At 40.3% G+C, this 18,482-nt stretch overlaps 1 protein-coding gene across 1 annotated transcript in view; it reads right to left on the minus strand.

Annotated features, from left to right (window-relative positions):
* The window catches only part of RHOBTB3 (Rho related BTB domain containing 3), a 61,904-nt gene continuing 47,678 nt past the window's right edge, over positions 4,257 to 18,482 (minus strand). The window contains exons 11-12 of the mRNA XM_018050024.1: positions 11,695 to 11,791; positions 4,257 to 7,178 (exon numbers count right to left, since the gene is read on the minus strand). Coding sequence (XP_017905513.1) covers positions 7,063 to 7,178; positions 11,695 to 11,791 — 213 coding nt within the window. The 3' untranslated portion in view covers positions 4,257 to 7,062. The remainder of the gene's footprint in view (positions 7,179 to 11,694; positions 11,792 to 18,482) is intronic.

Below are 18,482 nucleotides of genomic sequence, written 5' to 3' on the forward strand. Positions count from 1 at the left end.
TTTGACCCCTGGTCCTCGAACTAATGTTCCATGTGCTGCAGGGTGTGGCCAGTTTTTTTAACTCTTAAAAAATTGAAAAAAGAAATGCTTTTCAGATGACTTGATGATAGCTGCAGCTTGACTACAACTGGTTTAATGAATTACTATGTTGAAGGTATTAAGACACTCAATCCTCCTTAAATCGATTGAGAACAAGGAATATATAATAATTCATGTCATCTTTATATGAGTAAGGGTATATTTGTTTCCTTTTACTGCTTTAACAAATGATCATAAACTTAATGGCCTTAAACAATACACATTTATTGTCTTACAGTTTGGGGTAAGAAGTCTAAAATCAGTCTGACTGGGCTACAGTTAGGATGTCAGCAGGGATGATTCCTTCTGTAGGCTCTGAAGGAAGAATCTGGTTCTGAAACCAAGCAGGAACCATGTGGGGCTCCAAGGACACAAAAATCTCTCTATGTGCCCCATTTCTTGTTTGCAGGAAACAGGCTTCATTCAGCCTCAATGAACTTCGTGCGGGCTCGGTCACTAAGTGCTGTGACATTTCCCAGGCAAGAATACTGAAGTGGGTTGCCATTTCCTCCTCTAAGGGATCTTCCCTACCTAGGGATCAAACCCTAGTCTCCTACATTGTAGGCACATTCTTTACCAGCTGAGCCACCAGGGAAGCCCAGAATACTGGAGTGGGTAGCCTATCCCTTCTCCAGGGGATCTTTCTGACCCAGGAATCAAACTGGGGTCTCCTGCATTGCAGGTGAATTCTTTACCAACTGAGCTATCAGGGAAGCTCAACTGTCATAAGAAAGGCATAAAGAACGAACTAAGAAAAGATACATGCAGATGGAATTACTTCTTCCTGGAAGAGGCATGGAAAGCAGAAGAGATACATTATTTACTTGGGACTCTACAGGATATGGGGGCTTCTGATTCAGGAGACGCAAGAGATCTGGGTTCAATCCCTGGGTCAGGAAGATCCCCTGGTATAAGAAAAGGCAACCCACTGCAGTATTCTTGCTGGAAAATTCCATGGACATAGGAACCTGGTGGGCTACAGTCCATGGGGTCACAGAGTCAGACATGACTAAGCATGACGACCTCCACTACAGGATATGCTGGAGCTTGCAAAGTAGATAAGAAACGGTAACCCAATCCAAGGCAACAGGGAGTATGAGCAAGAACACAGTCTGGATGGTACTTCTACTTGTCAAGGCAGCAAAGGTGAGGCTAGGTTATGAAAGATCTTCCCGGCAGAAGACTGTGGAGGTTCTTCAATAGGCACTGGGAGTCTTCTAGAAGGGTTTGTTCCCAGGTCAGATTTGAGTTAGGAATATAATTCTAATGGAACTGAGGAGGTCTTTATGGGTTCAGGAGACTTAACTGGCAATCTGGGAACCTTCTAGGGAGGGGCTGTAATATATAGTGCACATTCCATCTCATGTTATGGCTGCCTGGTCTCTCGCCTCCCCCTACCTGTGCTCCTCAACCCTGGAAATTTCCAGTTTTTAAAAGCTGAGATATAATTGACATATAACTTTATATTCATTTTAGGTATAAAACATCCTGATTTGATATTTGCATATATTGCAAACTGATCCCCACAATGAGTAATTAACATCCGTCACCACTTAGTTACAATTTTTTTTCCCTGTGATGAAAACTTTTAGTATCTATTCTCTTAGCAACTTTCAAACACACAATATGGTACTATTAACTATAGATGCCATGCAGTACATTATAGTCTCATGACCTATTTTATAACTGGAAGTTTATAACTTTTGACTTCCCTCACCCATTTCACACTCTCCTTACCCCCTGCCTCTGGCAACCACCAATACGTTCTCTAGATCTATAAGCTCAGTTTTTGAGGGCTTTTTAGGTTAATATTTCATATACATACACAATTGTGCTCATTGCACATGCAAGCAAGGTAATACTCAAAATCCTTCAAGCTAGACTTCAACAGCATGTGAATTCAGTACTCCCAGATGTACAAGCTAGATTTAGAAAAAGCAGAAAAAATGAGAGATTAAATTGCCAACATCTGATGGATCATAGAAAAAGCTAGAGAACTCAAGAAAACATCTACTTCTGCTTCACTGACTACACCAAAGCCTTTGACTGTATGGATCACAACAAATTATGGAAAATTCTTAAAGAGATCGGAATACCAGACTACCTGACCTGTCTCCTGAGAAACCTGTGTGTAGGACAAGAAGCAACAGTTAGAACTAGACATGGAACAATGGACTAGTCCAAAATTGGGAAAGGAGTACATCAAGGCTACATATGATCCCCCTGCTTAGTTAAATTTTATGCACAGTACATCATGTGAAATGCCAGAGTGGATGAATCACAAGCTGGAATCGAGACTGACAAGACAAATATCAATAACCTCAGATATGCAGATGACACCACCCTTATGGCAGAAAGTGAAGAGGAACTAAAGAGCTTCTTGCTGAAAGTGAAAGAGAAGAGTGAAAAGCCTGGCTTAAAATTCAACATTCAAAAAACTAAGATCATGGCATCTGGCCCCATCACTTCATGGCAAATAGATGGAGAAAAAGTGGAAACGCTGACAGATTTTCTTTTCTTGGGCTCTAAAATCCCTGCAGATAGTGACTACAGCCATTAAAACACTTGCTTCTTGGAAGAAAAGCTATGACAAACTTAGCATATTCAAAAGCACAGACGTTACTTTGCCAACAAAGGTCAGGACAGTTAAAGCTATGGTTTTTCCAGTAGTCATGTATGGATGTGAGAGCTGGACAATAGAAAAGGCTGAGCACTGAAGAATTAATGCTTTCAAATGGTGGTGTTGGAGAAGGCTCCTGAGAGTCCCTTGGACAGCAAGGTCAAACCAGTCCATCTTAAAGGAGATCAACCCTGAATATTCATTGAAAGGACTGATGCTGAAGCTGAAACTCCAATACTTTGGCCACCTGATGTGAAGAGCTGACTCATTTGAAAAGATCCTGATGCTGGGAAAGATCCAAAGCAGGAGGAGAAGGGGATGACAGAGGATGAGATGGTTGGATGGCATTACCGGCTCAATGGGCATGAGTTTAAGCAAACTCTAGGTGATAGTGAAGGACAGGGAAGCCTAGTGTGCTGTAGTTCATGGATCACAAAGAGTTGGACATGACTTAGCGACTGAACAACAGCAATACCAATGTGAGATCATATGGTATTTGTCCTTCTCTGATTTATTTCACTCAGCACAACGTCCTCAAGGACCATTCATGTTGTCACAAATAGTTAAGATTTTATATTTTATGGCCAAATCATATTCCACTGTATGTGCACATACATATATATGGCATGTTTTCTTTACCCATTCATCCACGGGTGGATACTGAGGTTATCCGAATACCCCGAAGACTGCAATGCTGCGATGAACACGGGAGGGCAGATATCTTTTTGTGTTAGTATTTCCATTTTCTTCAGATAAACACCCAGAAGTGGAAATGCTGGGTCATACGGCAGTTCATTTCTGGTTTTTGTGAAGCCTCCATACTGCTCCCCGCAGTGGCTGTGCCGGTTACATCTCTACCAACGGTGCGCAGCGTTCCTCCGCATCCTCGCCAACACTTGTTTCCTGTCCTTCTGACGACAGCCATTCTGACAGGTGTGAGATGATGCCTCGTTGTGATTCTAATCGGCATTTCTTTGAACGTTAACGATCCTGAGCGTCTCTTCATGTGCCTGCTTGCTTTCTGCACGTCTTCTTTGAAAAAAGGTCTATTCAGACCCTCGGCATACTGTTTAATTGGCTTATTTGTTGTTGTTGTTGTTGTTGTTTGGCTATTGAGTTATATGAGTTCTTCACATATTTTGGACACTAACCCTTTATCAGATATAGAACTTGCAAATATTTTCTCCTAGTCAGTAGGGTGCCTTTTCATTTTGCTGGAAAGACCCAAATTCTTAACCCGCTATTATGTGGCGTTGCCTCTGTTTCTCAAAAGTCTTGCCCCCAAAATAACACATAAGTGCTCGTTTCTATGCTACATAATTATCAAAGCTTTTTTTTTTTTCCAAAGAAATGATATATTTTTGTTAAGAGAAATTCTACCAGTTGTTAAATTTAAATTTCTTTATCTTATCACAGCTAACATATCAACATTCTAAATATTTTGCATATAACGGTTTTCACAAAATAATTATGCTTGAGACATACAAGGCAGGATTCCCAAATTTACTTCAGCAATTCACATCCAAAGTGAAAATAACTACACGACACTGTGTGAAGCTTGTTTTAAAAAAAGGTTTATTTGTTACAAAAGTGTTAAATACTAAAACTAAAAACATATAAATTCAGGTCAGGCTATATTAAAATACACAGATACCCTTCTTTGCAAAATTATTAAAGACAGAATTAAACAGATGATTTAAATTAAATAAAACACGCGAGGACATTTTTGTCTGATTATCTCTATCAGTGTAGTGTAGTTTTTAAAATTATAGTTGAGAAGTTCAGCTGTCCACAGAGTCAAATTTACCAAATTCTTCAGTTTTCTGCTTTGGCCCAACAGGAAACCACCGCGCTGGATTAGACAGGGTGAATTTCAGTTAGGTTTCCGAAATCTTCTACATTATACGCCTACTCTGCTACAATACGAACACAGAGTAGTCAGAAGTATATAAAGGGTTATATAAGGTGAAAATCTGGCCCAGAAAGAAAAGGCCTTAGTTCTATTGATACCGTTCAGTATCTTCTCTAAATGAAATGACCGATAAATATATTGAAGCAGAGATCAGCACAAAGCATACATTCTTCTAGAAATAGTCTTTCAATTAGAAAAACTCTAAAAGAGAACTCATTTTCCAAGACAGTTTGTAAGTTTGTTTTTTTTAAAAAACCTCTTTGTTACTTTAAATCGAGTTAATCCAAAGGTATTGAAGAGTCTAGGTTAAAATCTAACTTGATTACTGTTCTGATAGCACAGGAGAGCTGTGACACTTGTGTGTTTGAGTCACTCGCAGGTGGCAAAGACCTTTCATGATCAAAACTACGCGCTCAATGCCAACAGGGCAGCAGCTCCCAAACCCAACTTCCGCTTAGGTCCAACGACCTAGAAACTATCTATAGTCTACAGATGTGTTAAATAGTATCTTCAAGGAAATATTTTACTTTAGCACTTATATTTTTCAGTTTCCTAGATTAAAAGTTACTAAGACATAATGCTGTAATTAATGTAGGGGTAAGGATATGCTTATGAAAAGCAAAAGGCTATCATTACATTTCAAAAGGCCTTAAACGTGAATGAATTACTAAAAATCTACTTCAGTATTTATTCTTTACAATGCTAATCCTTGTCAAGTGGGAGAGTTAATTCAAATGAATTAAATACAAAAACTAAAAATGCATTCCAGTAATCTGTATTAACACAATCCAATTAAAAACAGGTTTCTTGTAAGATATTTGTAGAGGATTTTTACTGTTTTATTCTGACAGTGTTGGCAAATATTTAAGGACTAACTATAGAGTATTGTGTCTAATCTATGGCATAAAACTGTTTAAACAAACTTTAGAATAGGTGGTTAAAAACTATGTGTATTCTAAAGTCACTGGAAATTAAAATAAAAATATATTCCAATACTTTATTACAGATGAAAAGCATGCTAACAATAAATAGTAATCTGATTTTCCATCTCTCAGCTTGCAAGCTTCTGATGTAATTGTTTCTGCTGACATGTGATTCAAAAGAAACTATAATTCTGTCCTCTATCTTAGTACCTGTTTCTTTCCATGTAAGAAGTCTTGATTTATATCCTTTCTTTGAACTTACAAGATAAAATCCTGAAGGACAAGATTCATGTTATTCTTCATTAAATACCCTATCAGTCCACAGAGAGAATTCACACAGTTCAAGCCACCGACGTCTTAATGTTAGCAAATACACTAAAAGAAAGAAAACTCTTGAGCCTTTGATTGTAAATTCTCTAGAAAGCATCTTTTCCTACGAGCATTTTCATAAATGCATATTAAAGTCACACCGGCCAGTCACTTTTACCAACATCCTGGTCTTAGAGAATGATCAGGGAAGTATTTATCTGTGTGGAGCCAGGACTCCGAGTGTCTCAAAGTGAAGTCAACACAATGCATTTCTCGCTTGCCAGTTGAGGTGGCAGAGGAGAGAGGCCCTGGGTGGTACAGACGTCCCCCTGGGGGAAACCCCATGTGATCTCTTTCCTCAGCAAGCTTCCTTCTCTTTGCTTGATGTCAGTGCCTCTTTTCTGCTTTCAGAGAAAATAATGTTCTGAGCAAGACAACATACCCTGCAAGGAGATATGCATAATCTGGGGGGCCCAGTACAGAGTGAAAATGCAGGGCCCTCCTTCAAACATCATGAATTTTAAGACGGCGATCGCAGGGTAGTGGACCAAGCATGGTGCCCTTCTAAGCAGGGGGCGCTGTGTGAGCACACAGGCTACACGGCCACAGAGCCAGCCCTAGACAGATTTCCTGACTAATAAGAATCATGGAAGACAGGCAAGGTGGATCAGGTGGGTTGTTCAGATAAAAAACAGATTTTTTTTTCATTATGGTTTGAACATTGTCACTTGATTTGGAATAAGGTGGAATTTCATGTTTAAAATCCCAGGACAATTTCTCAGTCTGATCAGTCTCCTAGATTTCTCATTATAGAAACAGTCATAACTGGGTCTTTAAATGGCCCTTATTGTAACAGAGCAATTAATCAGATGATGAAATTTCTGCATTAATACTACGTGATTTTTTAGAAATCTGAACATTTCTTAGATGAAAGGGGTATTCATATCACTAAACCAGGAAGGAATCTTAAAGGGAAAAGTAGCTGTACACAGCTTTATATGCTAGGGTGAAGTCTTCATTTTAACCTACAGTATATTTTGTTCCCTTTTAAGATCACAATAGTAGTTTTTTCCAACAAGATCTAATAAGCACGTTAAGCTGAATGGTGATTTTTTTAAACTCCCATATTGGTTTCGGTTGCAAGAATTCTCCTGGAACCCAAAAGTAACCCATTCTTCATAATAACAAGAAAAAAAAATGCATGTGTATAAAACTCCAGGTTACATTACTAAGCAACGACACTTCCGGGAGTGAATATACTTCCTGTATTCCGCAAGCTGCTTCAAGTACACAGTCGATGGCCATCTGTGCTTTTCAACAAAACTTCGTTCTTCCACTAAAAGTTTTAGAAAAAGAGTGTTAATTGAATATATTCTATTTGGGATCAACTTTCAATATTAAGTACTGGCTTCCTGTGCAACAGATGAGATCCACGCTCTGCTGTACACTTCCTCCCTCCTCTCAATAGGTCATCAGGATTCACGCTATTCTGTGACTTACAATTATATACATCATGTCATTGATTCATCAAGTAGTATTTGATTACGTCCTTCCCCTGCCCCCCGCCTCCCCCTCAAGTAAGACTTCTTTTTCCTGGAGATAAAGGACTCTGTGTTTTTCATTTAGTTTTCTTTGTCGCTAACTCAACCTTCCGAACTCTAAAGTCCTCTCAATTCTTTTCCCCTCTGCTCCTAGACTTCAAGTCTTCCACTCTGCTTTCTCTAGTTTTGGTGAAGCACAACTTTTATTAGCTTCCTGAAAGGGGGGCAAGCATATAAAGTATTTTTGAGACCTTGTTTGTGATGAAGCATCTTACACTCAACAGATCATCTGGTCTGGTATGGAATCTTCCCTCAGTATGTTAAAGACAGTACCCCACTGCTTCCTAGTTTTCAAGGTTGTTAAGAACTCTACTACCATGCAGATTCACAGTCGCTGATAAGTCATCTGTAGGTTTTTTTATTCTATAAACATTTAGATTTTCCTATTTATAAGTTGGTGTTCCTGCACAGCCCAGTGATGGACCTTGTTCATTCATTAAGCTGAGCACTTAGCAGAGCCTTTTAATACACTGACTCAGTTTCTTCAGTACTGGGGTAACTTCTTCTATCATGTCTTTGATAATTTCCTCCTCAGTGTTTTTTTCTTTCTTCCTGTATTAACTTCTATCACCCAAATACTTCACTCCTGCATTGAGCCTCTGATTTTTTTTTTTAAACCCTTTTTCTCCTGTCCCTTTTTGTCCTACTTTCTAGATTTCCTTACCTTGACCTTTCTGCTCGTTTATTTATTTAGTTGTTTGGTTGTTCTGTTATTTTATTTTTTTGCTATCCTATTCTAATTTTCAAGAGCAACATCTTGTTCTTTTATCATTTTCTTTAATTATGCTAAAATACATGTAACATAAAATTTACCACCTTAACTGTTTTACAGGGTTCAGTTCAGTCATGTTATGTACATTCACATTGTTGTCAACCAATCTCCAGAACTCTTCTCATCCTGCAAAACCAAAACTCTACACCCATCAAACATCAACTCCTTGTCCTCCCTCCCCCACATCCCAGCAACCACTATTCTACACTCAGTCGCTATGAATGCTGTTTCTCTTTTATCACACTCTATGTTTTACAAACATGTATCTCTTATTCTCTGCAGATATTAATTACAGGGTTTTTTTTTTTTTAAGATTTCCTTCTACTCTTTGTTCCTACAAATTCCTTCTCTTCCATTTTTCTTCATTTTGTTTCGGTATTCATCTTTCCCATTGGACAGTGCCTCAAATATCAGTTGCTCCTCAGTTAACCTCTTCATATTTAAAAGTGAAATGCTAGAACTGCTATTGCTAAGTCACTTCAGTTGTGTCCAACTCTGTGTGACCCCATAGATGGCAGCCCATCAGGCTTCCCCATTCCTAGGATTCTCCAGGCAAGAACACTGGAGTGGGTTGCCATTTCCTTCTCCAATGCATGAAAGTGAAAAATGAAAGTGAAGTCGCTCAGTCATGTCTGCCTCTTTGCGACCCCATGGACTGCAGCCCACCAGGCTCCTCGATCGATGGGATTTTCCAGGCAAGAGTACTGGAGTGGGGTGCCATTGCCTTCTCCTAGAAAGCTGTTTGGAAATCTTTGGGGCATGGGCAGGACTTGCTGACTGGTGAAGAGTCAAGGTGGGAGTCAAATACCTGGCTGCCCAAACTCTAGAACCTGGAGGCGGGAAGGAGGCTGGAGGCGGGAAGGAGGCTGGAGGCGGGAAGGAGGCTGGAGGCTTCCCGCATAATGTGTGTACTTTCATGCGATCCCTGTGTTTTCAGCCCAGCTCCTTGCCCCAATCTCAGCTACACTCTGAGTTTATGATTCTCTAGCTTTTTTAGTTTTAACTTTTCCAGGAATAAACCCCCAATTCTTGTGATGACGAGGGAGCAGTTCCCTGCCTGGGTGGGACAGAGCGTAGCAAAAGCATTCAGCTAGCTCTGCGGCTTTCAGCCCCAAGTCTCATTCTGTTTTCTGAAATTTCTCAAAAACTCACAAATTTTTAAGGCTTTACAGTATTCTGCTGGCTGGATCAGCTTGTTTCTCGTCAGCATTCCCTTCTGTGGGCATTTAGGTTTCCTTCTGCTAAGCCACTTTCCACTTCTCCATCTACTGTTTGACCCCATGTATTATAATTTGGATTAGCAAGGTCCTGATCCAGGCTGTGGTGCCTAGCTGCTCCGGGAAATTAATTGTACATTTAGCAAAAGTGATATAAGACTGCTGCCTTGGTTAACATTAAAGAAAAGAGAGAGAAAAAATTTATCATAGATGAGGTCTGGTAGCCAGCAAAAATCAAAACAAGACCAAAAAAAGGCTATAATATATAACATAATACTGAGATAAATTAAACAGAATAATGAATCCATAAGTGCCAAGGGTAACATATTCCTGTGCATTGCTGTTTGCTTTCATACGAATCTGGTATGTAAAATACACCTAGTATTTTATGAGCTCTTTCACTGAGTTATGATGTATCAGTGGCAGCATTAACATAAGATCTTTTCCAGTCTCACTTTTCAATTTCTAAACACCTCTAACAAAGAAAAATTCCCAGTTAAGGGAAAACATTTCTTGTAATTCCAATAATAATCTGATAATTTTTGAGGTTGAAAATGAAGCTGTAAGGGGACTGTGACATGAAGCCTTTCAATTTCAAGGGACCATGTGAAGTAGGCCAGGAGTCAGGCATCTGGGAAGAGAGGAGACTGTGGCACTGTGTCAGATACACGTGCAGTCAGGCTCCACTTCAGGGTGTTGCCAGCTCGGAAGACAGGCCCAGAAGCACCAGATCTTCCAACTTTTCGAAAGAAGTAAGAAATTTCAATTTTTAAAATGCCAGGCTCCTCAGTCCATGGGATTCTCCAGGCAAGAATACTGGAGTGGGTTGCCATGCCCTCCTCCAGGGGATCTTCCCAACCCAGGGATTGAACCACGTCTCTTATTAAGCCTCCTGCTTTGGCAGGCGTGTTCTTTACTGCCAGTGCCACCTAGGAAGCACACGTGTATCATACATCTACACAGAACAGTCATTGGAAAACCATCTTGTCTTTCACGAATGAAGGTGGCCCTAAAATCAAAATGTCCATTTATTTCATTTTTAATTGCCTGATTAAAGAATAACTGTGTAAGAATGCCCCCTACTAACAGCAAGGGGATGTATGCCTTATGTTTAAGAATGAACTCTGGTTCTTGCACAAAGTAAACAGTAAATATCTATTGTTCCTGCTATGATGTGTTATGTTCCTCTCCTGCACTGTTAAGATTCTATGAAAAGAGGCTCCCAACAGGCATCCAATGTGTGTTGACTGGCTGAATACATCTGCCCAAAACTGACTGTGTGTTTCTTGGTTTCCCTAACTATGTAATGAATAGGTGAATGGAAACAAAACAGGTGGACATCTAGCATCAGATGCTCTTTTACAAGCCAATTTTTACATAGAAGATTTCTACAGGTAAAATGGAAGTACTCTGGATGAAGGCGGCTGCCAGGAGCTCAAGAACAAGGTCTGGCCCCTACCCCTCCCTCCTCTCTGTTGCCCACCCCGCTCCTGCCCCCACCCACCTTGCAAGACCTTTGGCCATTGCTAGGGAGATTTCTCTGCTTAGCATTTGAAACTCCCTGATTGGGAGATCTTTACCTTCTCCTTTTTATCAATAATTTGATTGTTCCTTGACTCTTTTCTAGGCAATAACATGAATGAACCACTGTATCCAAACTGACTACCTTGATGACTCCTCTATTTTCATTTTCTTTCATCGTATGCAGCACTCAGAAGCTCACCATTTGACTGGTTTTAATCTCTATAATTTACCTTAAAAGATCACATTAAGTATACTCTTTGCTCAGTAAACTTTGCAACGCTCTTTGATCAATAAAAAAATTATTATTGCCAAGTAATATGATGGATGTATACAGAGACAGGAGATAACCAGTACAAGTCGGGATAAATTTTTCTTTATAAGAAGAGAATTTAAAAAGCTGAACTATTTAAATGTTGGTTCTGACTTAGATGGTTAAAACCAAATCTCATTTATCACACCCAAATACCATGTGAGGCCACTTTATCTAATTCACACACAAAAAAAAGCACTTAAAAATGGATGGGAGCTATGAAACCAGCATTAGAAAGCGTCTTGTGCAACATGTGTCAACTTCTTATGAAACACAGGTATTATAAGCATCCTCATTACCACACTGCATACTTAAAAGGAATGTCTTACACTGACTTATTTTTTAAAAACTACTATTCCTACAAATTATGTCTCAAATCTAAGAAAAAGAGTATCATTTTCCCCAAAAAACATTAATTAGCGATCTACCTGAAAGATCCTGAAATTCAGGCTTTTGACTGAAGATGAGGTAGTTAGTGGCGATGAAATGAAGCAGCCAGGTTGAGAGGCAATCAGAGTGGTGAAACTGCAAGAAAAATGGAAAGTGAAACAATATTGTACCTAATGACCGTCAACATGATGATACGATTGAGGGAATGGTCCAGGAGAACTCACGGACGGCCCAATTCCATGTTTAATGTGTCTGTACACGATGCAACCTTCAGCCCACTCTGACAGCAGGCAGGAAAAGGGAGCCTTACTAACAAATCATAATAAAATCACATCAGTGAAGAAACCGAATCAAATGAAGAAACAGTTACGGTGGCCACAGGAGCTTAAAAAGGCTTTTAAGCAGATGCATGAGTACATCTGTGGGTAACAAAGTCTACTGGAGATTCTCGAGGATTTTCATTTAAGCTTTTCATCTAAGGTCATGGCCTTCACAAACTACACTTATATCTGTGTGGCAGAGAGGGGATTAGAGTTAATAAAGGTATACACTTGGCCATATCTCAACAAATTCACCTGCAGAGAAAAGCAAAGAATATTTTGAGGAGGGAATGTCATCGATCTAAGGCTATGAGTTTCAACATGTAAGTGTTTCTGTGAGGTTATGGATGAATAGCTGCTTGTAACTGGCATGTAGGTTGCACTGAGCAGGATTTCCAGCACATTTATCCTGAGTTCCAACAGCTGGTAAAAGGGAGACTCAGAAACTTGGCCATGACATCATCACCTTGGTGCCAACCCAGTGACACCTCCAACCCATGACTAATCCATCCAACCACGCAATTCGGATTATAATAACTTGCTGACAGGCAACTTGGAACACGAGGCTAGTTCTTTCAATGTTACTGTGGTGAGATATACGTCACATGAAACTCACCATTTTAACCACCTTTAACTGTACAATTTGTTGGCATTAAGTATATTCACATCATTGTGCAACCATCACCACTGTCCATTTTCAGAAGTTTTTTATCATCCCAAACGGAAACTCTGTACTCATTAAACAATAACTCCCCCTTTGTCATACCCTCCCCCCCGCAGTCTCTGGCAACCACTGTTCTATTGTCTATGAGTTTGGCTATTCCAGGTAGCTCATATAGGTTATACAAAATTACGTACTGTTTGTCTTTTTTCTGACTGATTTATTCTACTTTATTCTATACGGTCCCCGAGGTTCATCCATGTGGCAGCATGCATTAAAACTTCATTACTTTTTAAGGAACAAAACTGAGTCATTGGCAGTGATATGGATGAATCTAGCCTGTCATACAGAGTGAAGTTAAGTTAGAGGAAAAAAAATCAAAGATCATATATTAATGCATATATATGGAATCTAGAAAAATGGTACTGACGAAGCTATTTGCAGGGTAGGAATAAAGACGCAGAGGTAGAGAACAGACGTGGACACACGGGGAAGAGAAGGCTGAGATGAATAGGGAGATTGGGACTGACGCGCACATTGCCATGTGTAGACCAGATAGCTGGCAGGAAGCTGCTGTATACCACGGGAAGCTCTGTGATGACCTAGGTGCTCTGGGATGTGGTGTGGGTGACGGAGGCGCAAGAGGGAAAGGGATATGTATATCCAAATAGCTGATTCATACTGCTGCGCAGCAGAAACTAACAACACTGTAAAGCGACTATACTCCAATTAAAACACACACACACACACACATGGGTTTCCCAGGTGGTACTACTGGCCTGCCAGTAGATGCAGGAGACCCAGCTTTGAGCCCCGGGTCAGGAAGATCCCCTGGAGGAGGAAACGGCAACCCCCAACAGTGTCTTGCCTGGAAAATTCCATCGACAGAGGAGCCTGGTGAGCTACAGTCCATGGGGTCACAAAGAGTCAAACATGACTGAGCACACACACACATCACAATACACACAAACTTGGTTCCTTTTTAAGGCTGAGTAATGTCTCACTGCACGTATTGCATCTGTTTAATTCACTCATCTGTTGATAAACATTTAGGTTGTTTCTACCTTTAGGCTAAATATATTAATAGATCTCAAGTGAAAGTCGCTGTCGTATCTGACTCTTTGCGATCCTACGGACTGTAATCCATTGAATTCTCCAGGCCAGAGTACTGGAGTGGGTAGCCATTCCCTTCTCCAGGGGATGGTCTCAACCCAGGGATCGAACCCAGGTCTCCCACATTGCAGGCAGATTCTTTACCAGCTGAGCCACCAGGGAAGCCCAAGAATACTGGAATGGGTAGCCTATCCCTTCTCCAGGGGATCTTCCTGACCCAGGAATCAAACTGGGGTCTCCTGCATTGCAGGAAGATTCTTTACCAAGTGAGCTATCAGGGAAGCCCCAGCTCTCTTACAGAGAAGAGAATGACTACCCACTCCAGTATTCTTGTTATACTCAAAAATAGTATATAAACAAGAATACTGGAGTGGGTAGCCATTCTCTTCTCTAGGAGATCTTCCCAACCCAGGGATCAAACTTGGGTCTGCTGCATTGCAGGCAGACTCTTTACCATCTGAGCCATCATGTAAGCAATAAGTAATACTGCATTGAAAACAGATTTGTAATCTCCAATCTTAAGGAAGAAACTCAAGTACCACCCTTTTTAAGTCATAATGTGGGAATATTTAACATGTAAATTCAAATGTCCCTGATTTTAATTATGTTGGCATTGTTCACTTGCTAAGCTGAGTCCAACTCTTTGCGACCCCATGGACTATAGCCTGCTAGGCTCCTCTACCCATGAGATTTTCTGGGCAAGAATACTGGAATGGGTTGCCGTTTTCTCCTCCAGGAGATCTTCCTGACCCAGAGATTGAATTCGTGTCTCCTGTATTGACAGGTGGAATCTTTACCTCAGAACCACCAGGGAAGCCCTGATTTTAATTGTACAAAATCGGAATTTTTGAATTATAAGAGAAGAGACTTTCAGTTCAGTTCAGTTCAGTTACTCAGTCGTGTCCAACTCTCTGCGACCCCATGAATCGCAGCACGCCAGGCCTCCCTGTCCATCACCAACTCCCGGAGTTCACTCAGACTCACGTCCATCGAGTCAGTGATGCCATCCAGCCATCTCATCCTCGGTCGTCCCCTTCTCCTCCTGCCCCCAATCCCTCCCAGCATCAGAGTCTTTTCCAATGAGTCAACTCTTCACATGAGGTGGCCAAAGTACTGGAGTTTCAGCTTTAGCATCACTCCTTCCAAAGAAATCCCAGGGCTGATCTCCTTCAGAATGGACTGGTTGGATCTCCTTGCAGTCCAAGGGACTCTCAAGAGTCTTCTCCAACACCACAGTTCAAAAGCATCAATTCTTTGGTGCTCAGCCTTCTTCACAGTCCAACTCTCACATCTATACATGACCACAGGAAAAACGATAGCCTTGACTAGATGGACCTTTGTTGGCAAAGTAATATCTCTGCTTTTGAATATACTATCTAGGTTGGTCATAACTTTTCTTCCAAGGAGTAAGCGTCTTTTAATTTCATGGCTGCAGTCACCATCTGCAGTGATTTTGGAGCCAAAAAAAAAAAAGTCTGACACTGTTTCCACTGTTTCCCCATCTATTTGCCGTGAAGTGATGGGACCATGTGCCATGATCTTCGTTTTCTGAATGTTGAGCTTTAAGCCAACTTTTTCACTCTCCTCTTTCACTTTCATCAAGAGGCTTTTTAGCTCCTCTTCACTTTCCGCCATAAGGGTGGTGTCATCTGCATATCTGCATATTTCTCCTGACAATCTTGATTCCAGCTTGTGTTTCTTCCAGTCCAGCATTTTTCATGATGTACTCTGCATAGAAGTTAAATAAGCAGGGTGACAATATACAGCCTTGACGTACTCCTTTTCCTATTTGGAACCAGTCTGTTGTTCCATGTCCAGTTCTAACTGTTGCTTCCTGATCTGCATACACATTTCTCAAGAGGCAGATCAGGTGGTCTGGTATTCCCATCTCTTCCAGAATTTTCCACAGTTTATTGTGATCCACACAGTCAAAGGCTTTGCCATAGTCAATAAAGCAGAAATAGATGTTTTCCTGGAACTCTCTTGCTTTTTCCATGATCCAGCGTATGTTGGCAATTTGATCTCTGGTTCCTCTGCCTTTTCTAAAACCAGCTTGAACATCAGGGAGTTCACGGTTCACTGAACTGAACTCCATTGCTGAAGCCTGGCTTGGAGAATTTTGAGCATTACTTTACTAGTATGTGAGATGAGTGCAATTGTGCAGTAGTTTGAGCATTCTTTTGCATTGCCTTTCTTTGGAATTGGAATGAAAACTGACCTTTTCCAGTCCTGTGGCCACTGCTGAGTTTTCCTTTATAGCTCATTTAATACTATATCACATTTTAACAATCTTTTTTCACTTTATGTTTTCACTGATTAGAACACTTCCTACAGGCTGTGACTTCAAGAGAGAGGGAGATCACAGAAATGAATAGCTGGCTATTAAAAACATGGTTCAAGGGCAGAATTTTATTTTTGAATAAGATTGAAGATTTTATAATTATGGGCTCTTGGCAAGAAATGAAATGCATCCCACTGGAAAAACTACATTTTGGGAAGAATATGTGCTGACTCAAGAGGACAGTTTAAACTGAAATAAATAATGGCATTTTTAAACACATTTTAAAAAATACCATAAAGCAAATGCCACAGCATTTAACAGCCCTGTGAAGAATAGTAATGATGGAGAAAGTAACCCCCCGCCCCCAACTCACAAGGAAACTGTCAGAAACAAAAATGGTAGCTTGAAGAAGCCAAATATCAATGCACAGATTATAAGAAGTTGAACTTAACATTTTAATATGAGAATAAATAGGACTTCATAGGAATCACCAAAGTCTGCCAAGATAAGGTTTAAAGGAGAGGAGGAATAGGGCATTTCTACCTCGATCTAAAGGAACTGATCTGATTAAGGGGGGGATAAAAGCCTTTGTTGATTGTTAAGATTCCAACCTGATGGAAATATATGAATCTAAAGGTAGAATCATGGTAAAGAACTGAGAGAGGTTAGAGGAAAGTTCCAGCAGAAGTGAGAGAATACCAAAACTTCTCATCTGTACCAAAACTGCGAATGATGTGGGCCTTCCCTGGTAGTCCAGTGGCTAAGACTCCACGATCCCAATTCATGGGGCCCGGATTCAATCCCTGGTCAGAGAACTAGACCCCACAAGCTGCAACTAAGACCAGACACAGCCAGAATAAATAAATATGTTTTAAAACACAAGTAATCATCTCCTGCCTAAAACTCTTTGTGACCCCTTTCTCTATTAAAATTTTTTTTAAAGTATGAATGATGCTTTCCTGACATACAATACAAAACCAGCAGAGATGATAGAGGGATTGGAAATCTCAATTATTCAGAGAGCCACTAGAAGTCTAATTGTGCCAAACAACAGAAGTCAAAGAAGCAATGGGGGGAAGGTCAACCAAAGTCTGACCGACAGATGGACTGGCTGGCTAAGCTGAACCTCAACCTAGGAACTTCAAAGAGAACTGGGAAGAAAATTGATCCTGTTTCTGTGATTCATATTGGCAAATTAGGGACTGCCAGGAACAGACTAAAGGAAAATGAGCAAATGCAGGCTTAATGCTAGCAAACAGAAAAGTCTTCAGAAACAGTAAAATTCACGCAGAGTTGGTGTTTTAGACTTTAAAAATTCAAGAGGAAAAATAAGGATACTACTCACACAGTCAGAAACTGCACATTCAGGGAAAATAGGTCAGGAAGAATTTCTGACAATACAATCATAAATGATTTTCATGAGGAACTGCGTGGTGTGTCTGTGTTTGAGGGAGGGGCACTTAAAGAAATCAATGCAACCAAGCAGAAAGTTCTCTTATGCGTGAACTATGTAAAAGGATACTACAAGATAAGGAAAACAAAGCTTGTGCACATTTTTTTTTTAAAGTATGAAAGACTTGTTAGAATGTATGAAAATGATACTCAAAAATGCATGTGAAAATGCTAGGAAGAATAAAAAAAATTTTTAACCTAAATCTAGAGAATAGCTATGAATCCCAAGCTCAATGTAATTCTATCTCAAAGACAGATAAGGGTTAATCTCTTTTTTTTTTAATTTGTTTTTTCTCTAATATTAAATACATCTATCTGAGGACTTGATTATGAGAGAAATGAAAAATAGCTATGGAGATGATAAGAGAAGACCTAGATGCTTTAAATGAATTCCCTTACATTCCCAGAAATGGACACAGGGATTAATGAATTCATCTCAGCATGGAGGTTGGAGAAAGAATGGCAAGCCACTCCAGTGTCCTTGCCTGGAGAAATCCACGGACAGAGGAGCCTGGCAGGCTGTAGTCCATGGGGTCGCGAAGAGTCGGACATGACTGAGTGACTAACACAGCATGGAGGTAATCTTTTAGTTGTCAGAGAGTCAGTCCTTTGCCCCCTTACGTGGCTCTGTCTTAGCAACTTGGATGAAGACAAACTTGTCATATTTTCCTAATTCTGGATGTCAAAGTTGATAGGGACAACCAATATGTTGTATGCCAGATTTCACAAAGTCCTGATCATCTGTAAGGATGGACCAAATACAATTTTGTGAAGAAAAAAAAAAAAAGACTTAGAAGGTTCAGCTTAATGTAAGTCCAGAGTCAGTCACTGTGCCCTGATGGCTGTCTCAGGGCAGGCCATGGAATACTAGAGTAACTCCTCATACATTGAGACGCTTCAACGAAAGATGCTCGAAGAGACTGACAAGTCCGTCAACACCTCCGGCAAACAAGCAGAACTGCAAAACATGCTCGAGAAGTGAACAGACGTATGAAAGAA

Source organism: Capra hircus, chromosome 7 (assembly GCF_001704415.2).
Source record: "Capra hircus breed San Clemente chromosome 7, ASM170441v1, whole genome shotgun sequence".
NCBI classification, from domain to species: Eukaryota; Metazoa; Chordata; class Mammalia; order Artiodactyla; family Bovidae; genus Capra; species Capra hircus.